The sequence below is a fragment of the Dermacentor silvarum genome, chromosome 10 (assembly GCF_013339745.2).
Source record: "Dermacentor silvarum isolate Dsil-2018 chromosome 10, BIME_Dsil_1.4, whole genome shotgun sequence".
In the NCBI taxonomy this organism is placed as follows: Eukaryota; Metazoa; Arthropoda; class Arachnida; order Ixodida; family Ixodidae; genus Dermacentor; species Dermacentor silvarum.
In genome coordinates this window covers 13233653-13243576 of record NC_051163.1, presented here as the reverse complement: position 1 = coordinate 13243576, position 9924 = coordinate 13233653, and the positions used below count along the sequence as shown (strand labels likewise).

The 9924-nt window shown below is 52.9% G+C and overlaps 1 protein-coding gene across 1 annotated transcript; it reads left to right on the top strand.

Moving 5' to 3' along the window:
• The first annotated feature begins 1162 nt into the window (after nucleotides 1-1162).
• LOC119431268 (uncharacterized) lies at nucleotides 1163-9687 on the top strand. The gene is given in 4 exon segments (XM_037698739.2): nucleotides 1163-1233; nucleotides 2553-2614; nucleotides 6570-6938; nucleotides 6940-9687. Coding segments are annotated over 4 exon segments (1968 nt in total). The 5' UTR covers nucleotides 1163-1208; the 3' UTR covers nucleotides 8452-9687.
• The last annotated feature ends 237 nt before the right edge of the window (nucleotides 9688-9924 follow it).

The following is a 9924-nucleotide window of genomic DNA, read 5'->3' as shown; positions in this document are numbered from 1 at the left end:
CTTATCGCACCATCTTCCGTCTTCGTAATGCTCCTGGGACAACGGACTACTTCTCCGCCCTTCTTGTAGGAGTCCATTCGCAAGCGAGCTCCTTTTTTTCACTTTCGCAACACGGCATACAAAGGCTAACGAGGCAGATAAAGGAAACGTTCGGCAACAATATAGTGAAAGGGGCAAAGCCTCCATGTGCCCCGGAGGAGGCCTCGCGGGCCGTAGCTGCCTCGTCGTCGTCGTTCGCGTGCCTAGACTCCCCCGTTCGGGGCCCGCTATCAACAAATCAGCGCTTGCATAAGTGTTGCCGCTTCCCTGCGGCGGCGTTGAATGACGACTGGCGCTGAAGGCGCGCGCGCCGCACGCCAAACCGCCCACAAGAACCAGCAACCGACGAACGACGGTGTGACCTGTATAGCACGAGCGAAACCGTTGCATACCTACAGAAACTCGGCCCCTTTCACTCCCTTCCTTGTCTCTTCCTCCCTTTCGTATTCGCAATGCACACGCGCGAAAACGCCCGCCGCTAGCTGCCACGGGCTGCCAAGGTGTCTGCTGCATACCCTGACCCCGTACGCCCACCTTTAATATAACGCGCACCCCCCCCCCCCCCCCCCCCCCTGGGGTCAGGCCGGGGGCTCTGGGTCAGGCGGTGCACCGAGCGAGCGAGCGAGAGTGCGTCCGTGGCTAGACGGTGCCCCACGCAAGACGGCAAAGGCAAGATGGCATGCGCGCATGCCGAGTTGACTGTGCGCTGCACGTGGAGAGGGTATCAACCCTCGGAAGACGCCGCCATTGTCCTCCCGCGCTTTGCATCGGATGCCGCATGCATGGCAGGGCAAGGTTGACGCGTCACCGACGGTGCTCTATGTAATGCGAAATGATGGGTTGATCCGGAGAGACGAACCGTGATTGTCAGTAGTTCTCGTGCCAATGAATGGGCCGCCTGATGGAGCGACAATCATTGTTCTGCCGCAAGGCCGAATGACCAGCCGAACGGCGGGAGAAACAAGCTAAACAAAAATATCCGGGGCTCGGGGGCTCTGTATTAAACGACCGCGATCTACGCGGCTCTAGTTCCGTTCGAAGCGCATTGTAAGGGTATAGTAGGAACAATGCGCCATTGTAACGCTCACGCGAAGCCTCTTGTTTCTTCTTTTTGCCACAACAGGAGTCAAAGTGCCAAGACCTGCTGACGTGAAGGTGGGCTAGGAAACATGGCTACCTCAAAACTGGTCGCGGGTGAGTTCATTTCTTGAAAGCTGTCTTTTACTGCCATGACAGCGAAGTACTTCTTCGATATAGTGTTCGGCAGTAAGAACATGCTCGCGCCATTTTCCATCGAGGACCTATGTGACGCTGATGGGACGCCCGGTGACACTAGCAGCAACAATAAGTTTCTGGTTCAGAAGGAAGTAACAAGATGCATGCCCAAACAACGCCGCCAACAATTCTTGGTTGGCTCAGTTGACCTCATTGACTGGAGGATGTGACTCATGCACACGTCGGCAAACAAAAAAAAAAAAACGATGCGGCGACATTTGCGCGCGCCCACGCCGAAGACAGCGTCCCCCATTCCAACACTACGATGCACTGAGTAGTAGGGCAGCTGTAATCTCAGGGAGAGGACAGGTAGAGGGGCATGTGCACGACTAATTCCGCGAGACCCCATTCTGGAGCCCTTGTAGAGCACCCACCGCAGTGACTCAGTAGTATAGATTTCCGGCTCGGTGACCGCCAAGTCGTGGGTTTGAATCCAGGTTGCAACGTCTGCATTCCGATGGGGGCAGGACAGAACATGCTAGTCTATCGAGTTTTGTGTTGCTGTTCTTCTGGTTGTTGTTAGGTCTAATAACTGCAGACGAACACGAAAGTAGGCTACATCAGAGCCGGCTATCCCAAGAAGCAGTTAAGAATGTTGGGCTAGCTTTTTTTTCCATGGAACACGCACCAGACACACAAGCATAGTAAGTCTGCTGAAAAAAAAAGGGGGTTTGTTGATGCTCGAAATTATTGACCACCACGTACCTTAAAAAAACTTTATCAATGCTATCCAAATTAAACTGCAGCAACCCTGCTCACCCCCCCCCCCCCCCCCTACCACTAATAGCTGCTGCTATGATTTAGGACGTCATACTCAGTCAATCTATCAATCCTTGTCGAATGGCGAATGACTTTGGTAAGACGCCCTGAAACCCACCTGCCCACAAAGTACTGTCAACTTGAAGTCAGGTACGAGCAGTGAACACGTTAAATTGCATTTACCACGAGAAAGAATACCAACGCAGCCTAATGTAAAGCAAACCAACGTAAAGCTATATATACAGCACGAATACTATGTACACTGTTCGCAGGCAGAAAAAAAAAGAAAAGAAAGAAGGAACAAAACTAGGCGTTAAAAGCTCCGAATTACTATAGTTTGATTACAAAGCCTATTTAATTCAAACTTGTAGGCCTCCCAAATCTAGGCACTTGTGGGTTTCATTTTATTCAAGAGCAGGCAAATTTGACTACCGCGATATACATGTATGTGTGTGTGTGTGTGTTTTCTTTGGATGCAGGGCTAGTGCTAGCCTTGACTTCCCTGCTGGCCTTGGCCACTGCGGACTTCGTCCATGATCGGGTAAGATATCTTCCTGGGCGCGAAGAGCTTGCAGAGCCTATATAGGCTTTGTTTACATCAACAGTAGGTCATTAACCTCACTGTGCAGTAGACAATTGTGCGTTTACGTCATACGCATGTGCACAGGAGAAGAGGGTCTCACTTGACTAACCACTTTAGTCAAAGTGGAGCACATTGTTTCATCACCACCATAAAAACTTTACTATAGACTCAGGAGTTTGGTGCATGCAGGCTCCCGGGCCCCTGCACGACCCCACTGCACTCAAGCGATGTTCTAACATTTCCTCGTACTATTCCGGATAAAAAACAGGGCACGTATTCATGAAAACGTTCTTACGATAAAAGCTCTTCGTAAGATCGGATGCCAGCCAATCCTAGTGCTTGACATATTATTACCGAATGCAGAGTAAATAAAAAAAAAAAAGGTCATATCTACTTTGTGCAACATTGTCGTGGACAATGACTACAAACAACATTTTCTCTCAATGCGCAGAAACCCTATTTGAGTTATAACTACTACGACGGGTAAGACAAGGCAGATCATCATTACTATATATTATTACTGTATGGAGACATCAGAACCCCCAGATAGGTACAAGGGGTCAAAACACCAAACCGATCCGTGTAACACTGTCAGCACAGTTCGACACACCGGCGCGTCATTGCGCGACGTCACAGCTTGCAGCATCAACACAGGCTCCCGCGCTTTGCATTTGGCCTATTACATGTGCGCGAGCAGAAGAGGCGGCAGCCGCTTGACGCTTCCTTGACGCCAACATCGCCTTCTGACTTCGGGTATAATCGCTCCGTTACTTCGACACACCTCGCTACCGCCTCTTCCTCCGCTCCCGCGTGTTTTAACTGTTTTGCAAGTCGGATATGTTCCAATAAACTAGGACGCAGATGCGATATACACCCGACTCCTTCGCGACGCTTTCGTTTTGACCCACTATGCGGGCCTGCTAGGCTCAGAGGTCGCTCACTTGGAGCCGCGTCTTCGTCATCACGCCCTCGACGCCTTCTGACGCCGGTGGCGGCCGAATTACCATTCGTCCCATTACATTGCTGAACATTTCATGTGTGCAAGCTTCGCTTCCTACCTGATTCACTCTCGAGCTTATAGTCCGGTGACCTGCGGGAACCCAATTACCTCGAAGAAGCAGTGTGACTTCACAAGCGTCGCGATATTAAGAAGGAAAACAGACGAGCGAGCGACAAATGGCGAATTGTGTTTATTAGGCTTTTCTTTTATTTCTTTCTGTGACTTTCTTCGTTTTTCTTTTGTTTTTATTGTTTATCCTTTCTAGGAACTTTCGGCACTTATAATTTGGAGTAGCACGTCGGGCATTTGGCTATAGATAGTTTTCATGTGACGTCACGGAGGCAACTCCCACCATTCTAGTACCTAAAGATGGCGGCTACGATGACGTCAGTGCACCGTCTTATCACGCTCACTCTGTTTTACTTTTTGACGGCGACTGTTTTTCACAGGTTTTTCGCTGTTATCGCTTTCACGTTGACTGTTTTTCACAGGTTTATCCCTGTTATCGCTTTGCTGTTCGACGCAAGACGCGCCTGTCGTGCTGTCATGCTGTAATGTTTCTTTATTACGCCACTTCTCGGCCTGCTGGTACCTAAAGATGGCGTCCGCGATGACGTATGTGCAAACTATCTATAGGGTAACCCCTCTAGCTCTCATTAAGGTCCCATTCGCAGTTAGAGCGAGGCCGATACTGAAAGACGCGAGTTCAGAAATTCGTTCGGTAATTTCCGTGCATACTTTTCCCACTCGCTTATCTCTACACATTCTTCTTCCTCTTATTTCTCGAGTGTTAGTTCGTTTTACTGATTATGGCTTAATGGGACAGACACAGAGGGAGCAGTAGGAACTATACGCCAGCAATCTCGCCAAGGCAAGCGCGCGAGCCGGACCTCATGCCCGAAAACGCGTTTCGAGCAAGTTCTCAACTGCTCCCCTTTTACCCAGCAGGTCAAAAAGAAAAAAAGAAAAAAAAAAACGCCACGAGGCGTCAAACGCATTCATGTCAAAATCCACTCCGTTATTGCCGAAACACATATAAAGCCTAAGGGCTTCCGCCTTCCTCGCATTCATTCATCAAACCCCCCAGGACAAACACAGCCGCCGTTCAACCAAGCGAGAGACGTTAAAACAAACATCTATCCGGCCGCGCGGTCATGCAGATAATACGTGGAGCCCGGCACGTGGCGACGGTTATCATGCGCCCGAGGTCCCACTGGCGGCCGCTTGTTGTAAAACCCGGGACGCTTAATCCAAGGCACGTCCGCGTTCTTGCCACAACTAATTTCTCTTTCTTCAACCGCGAACCTTGTCACAGCGATCGCAAGCGATCGTTGAACTACTTAAAGAACGAAAGAAATGGCTTAAGAGAAAGGCGATTACGAAGGAATCAGGAGTAATCGATTTCAAAATGACGTTGCGACGCAAAACTGGAGCGAAAAGTAGTACGTCGAAACCGAGCCCCCGTTGCGTAAGAACTCTCGGGTTTGAACAGCCGCTATCTTAGCAGAGAAAAGCATTGCCGCGAAGCTCGCACTGCAAATTCCGCCGCTCGCGCGCACTTCGAGAGGCAGCGCTACGCGGAAGCGTAGGGGAAAAAAAGGAAAAAAAAAAAAAAAAAAGACACGAAAAGACGCGCGCTGCGGCATCGTGGGCCGGAAGAGTAATCCCCATAACTGGCATGCACGGGTGCTCTGCGAATAAGCGAAACCTGTTGCGGGGCTGGTTTGTGCCCGGTTGATGCAACTCGACGGTGACGTAATGAGAACAGATGAGCGGACGATACAGTTTCCGCCTTGTACACTTGTTTGTCACGACTCGCGACTGCGCAGACAAGAAATTGCAACGATGACTTTGCCTCGCGTACAGTACTTAAGAAACGCGTAATAGGATCGAGTATCAACGCTCTGAATTGAAGATCGTGCACCGACGCGTCTTCGAATGCGCTCCCGACGGCTGGTGGAAAGAACGCTTAAGAAATGCTGGCGGCGTGAGGTTGCAGTCTAAGTCAAAATTTTGGAAGTCACTCCCGACTGACAAGGTCTGAGCTCTGTCGCAAGGCTTCTGTAGCTCGGTTGATGTCCGTTGAAGTCGTCATGGTGCTAAGCGGCGAAGGAGAGTGAACACTGTAAATCTCTGGGTGTCCGGGAAAACAAAAATACGGTGGTATGAGTGTTGAAAGGGAAACGCATTGTCGTCCACTCAAAGAGCAGCATGAAGTTGTAGCTTCATGCTAATCATAGTAAAATGACATTTGTCTTTCATGCAACTTCGTACACCTTACGGGCTTCCGCATAACTGAATTGTCAGTGGTACGAGTACCCATGAGTACGTTTGACCCATCGACTTGACCGGCCACTTTTGACGAAGACAGAACGTTGCTAGAGAACAAGCTGCGTTTTTTTTTTTTTTTTCTTATACTTGAACAAACCACGCTGACACCTGTGGAATCACTAGCTAAAGGAACAAAAACAATGCTAAACTCGGAAAACATAATGCACTGCAGCCATTGCTTAAACCTACGTGGCCAAGCATATCCTGCACCATCGAATTGATGCATGTTCTTGCTGTTCTGGTCAACTTACCCAATAACCTACTGCTGCGAATTCCATTTTATGTACAAACGTGTTGAGCTCACTTCTAGAAACGGAGAAGCAAAAACACGTAAAAAGAAAACAGTACTAAACCAACGAGGGTGTCACACTTTTGACTGTAATTAGGTGAGGTGGAAGGCAAGAAATGTGCGGCCCACTTGTGTCTGTGAAAGAGCCGTAACTTAGAACTGCATCGGCGGCTCTTGTTTTCCCGATAAATAGAATTCCAGAGCCCCTATACATTACGAAAAGCGCTATCAATCGCTTGTTCGTAGTCGCGTTTATTTTTTTCTTTACTCATCCTCTTCATTTCTTCCCGCAGCCCATGCACCGGATCCGGCGGCAGTCGCCGACGACCAACGTGCACGAGATCCCCAAGACGTCGTTCAGCTGCGCCGACAAGCAATCGGGAGAGTACTACGCCGACCCTGAGGTGCAGTGCCAGGTGTACCACATCTGCGTGCCGGGCGTCGCCGGCAAGCTGGCGAAGATGTCGTTCGTCTGTCCCAACGGCACCATATTCAGCCAGTCGTCGCGCGTGTGCTCAACGTACGACCGCGTCTACTGCCCCCTGGCCGAGCGCTTCTACGAAAACGTGATGGGCGAAATCGACACGGACAAGGAGTACTACCACAGCATGCACGTCGACGCCCCCGTTTTCAACGCCATCGTGCCGCCGTACGACCGAGGGACGCCAGGAGAAGCGGAGGCGACCCGTAAGGCCCGTCGTCGAGTACGACGACGACGCCGACTACGACGCCACCACGGCAGCGCCGCCATCCCCCACTTCCACGCAGAGGCGCCGCACGCAGCAGCAGCAGTCCACCCAGTCGAGTGCCAGGAGGTTCCAGCCCTCGCAGAGGTCGCAGTTCAGCCGCGGCGGAAGCCGAACGCAGAGCACAACCACTGCCCCAACGACGACCACGACCACAACCCAGAGGCCTCCGGCTCCCGCCTTCAGGCCGTCGCCGTTCAGGAACACCGTGAACCGCGGTCCTCCGCAGGGCTTCACCCAGCCGCCGACCCAGACGGTGCCAACCTTCGGAACCGTGGCACCGGCCGTCGTCCAGCCGAACCCGTTCTCGCAGCCGCCAGCGAGGACCTCTTTCGTTCCGGCCGCCCTTGTCCCGGCTAACCCCGTGAGCGGAGGAGGCACCCCACCCGTCGCTCCTCCGCCGATCCCCAACAACGCCGTCGCCTCCGGCGCCGTCGTCCAGCAAACCGCACCGCCGACCCTACCGCCGCAGCAGCAGAACCCGGGGTCCCAGTTCAGACTTCCCCAGCGCCCGCACCTCAGAAGGCCCGGTGCCAGCCTTGCCACGACAACCACGACCCCGCCACCGTCGACGGCCGAGTACGAGTACTACGACTACGAGGAAGAAGCTAAGACGGCTGCTCCCAGGTCCAAGCGCGCCGCCGCCGTTCCCGTGAAATTCATCCTGCCGCCCAACACGCACGCCTCGGTGGCGCAGACCAGCTTCAGCTGCCAGGACAAGGTGGCCGGCGGAGTGTACGCCGACCCGGAGACCGACTGCCAGCTCTTCCACATCTGCGTGCCCATCGGCAAGGGCAAGCTGCTGGACTACGGCCTGCTCTGCGACGAAGGGACCGCCTTCAACCAGGAGACCGGCACGTGCGACGAGCGCGACAGCTTCTCGTGCGCGCGTAGCCTGCAGTTCACGCGCACCGACAAGACCAAGAAGTTCCTGGCCGACAAGAAGCCCTGGGCGTACCCTAAGTTCAACAAGAGGGTCGTGCGTGACGTCAGAGCCCAGGAAGAGGTAGAGAGCCGCTCCGCGGAGGTCAGGGAACACGGGGAGGAGGAAGGTCTCCTCGTGGCCGCCGTCGAGCTGCCCGTGACGTCGTTCACCTGCGAGGGCAAGACGGTGGGCGGCTACTACGCTGACGTCGAGACCGGCTGCCGCATGTTCCACATCTGCGCACAGACGGACATGCGCTTCCTGTGCACCAACGGCACCGTGTTCGACCAGAAGGCGCTCGTCTGCAAGAACGAGGATGAGGTGCGCTGCGAGGACTCGCCTAAGCACTACGTCAACGGCCTGACGCGGTTCTTGGAGCGCGAAAAGCTGAGGCCCGAGGAAGAGGCCCGCGAGCAGAGGCGCGCCGACGCGTACGAGATTACGAAGGTCAAGGGCAAGTACCCCAAGAAGGTCGGTGACTACAAGCTGCGCAGGTATCTCTAAAGCGGCGCGCACGAGAGGCGGTGACGACGACGAAGCGCCCGCCGTCGCTCGTCCCCTTCTCTCTTTTCCCTTGCAGTGATCAAGCGCAGTCACGTCGTCCACAGGCTTCGGGGCATTCTACGAAGAGACGTCCTCTCTCGCAGCACTCCGAGCTACGCCGCTCATTTCCGAGGACCTGAGGCTTAAATTGTGGAAGGACACCGTGACAACCAGTAGGCTATACGTCGCACGAAGCATTTTATAGTATCAGTCAGCGACAGCCATGGAACTATCTCCCGCGCACTTTCTGACGACACGTCCTCAGCGTGGTTGAGCGCAATAACCGTCCACTTAATTTCGGTGCAATGCGGCAACCAAGCTGTTACCACGACTGAAATCAGTTTAGATAGATGCCGCAACAGTATCTAACCAAACAAAATATATATTCGTCCATGAATGAACCGCGATACTCGCGCAGCGCAAAATGGACGTCACGGCATCGAGAATAAGCCGAAAATGCGCCGAAAATATGATCCGGGTGGCAATCGCTTTAACCGTGCAATATGCTATGAATAGAGATGAGTCAACTTAGGGAGAAGACTGCGACGTAAAAAAGTGTGCAGCGTAACGACGGGCAGTGCCGTGCGCACGTGACAACGCTATACAGTCTTCAGTTCACCGCGCAATGTAGCGTATAGCTGACTGGTCGCCATGCTGTAATTCTCAATAAAGCACGCGCCTGGGCATGGACACGGTGCAAGACAAAGTACACCACACGACGGGAAAACGGAGTATCTCCACGAACTGCCAATTCGCTCTTCGTACTCCGTCCTGCCTCCTGTCCGAGCCGCCGGCGGACCGTCCTCGAAGATGAACGAGCACCAGCTAGCAGCAATCGATTCACCGCTCTTGCCCGACGACGTGCCTACATGCAGTGCTGTCACGTGTACACCAGGAGCCACCACCGCAGTGTAGAGTCATTGTTCTGGATTCGGCACAAGGCCGCACAAATGAAGTTTCCAGGCCTCGGAGCTTTCTCCGGGCACGATGCCATAAAAAGCCTATTCTAGCTCAAAACACGCATTTACAGCGACGTCACACGACAAGGGTCTGGGGTCAGGACTTGGGGCACGTCAAGTGCATTCTGCACACATCGTTCCGCTTTCACCAATACTCTGTCTGTTCTGTTTGTGTCGCGCGTTCTATGTTTTCTTTTTCTGTTTTTTTTTATGTACAATAAAGAAAAAGAATACCCGGCATGTTCTCTGCTTGCCACGCCAGCAAGGAAGGCTGGCACCAAGATGAGACACTATACCAACGACGAGATGCATGCACTGTCACTAAAACCAACAGACGTTGGCAACTTTAGCACTTATGGACATTGCGCAATGAATAGAGGCCATCGACTATGTCATGCTGAATGCGCCTGTTCTCGTCGGCTGATCGAAGTTATGCAGCAAGGGGTCCAGTCGATACTTGGTACAATGAGTGCTT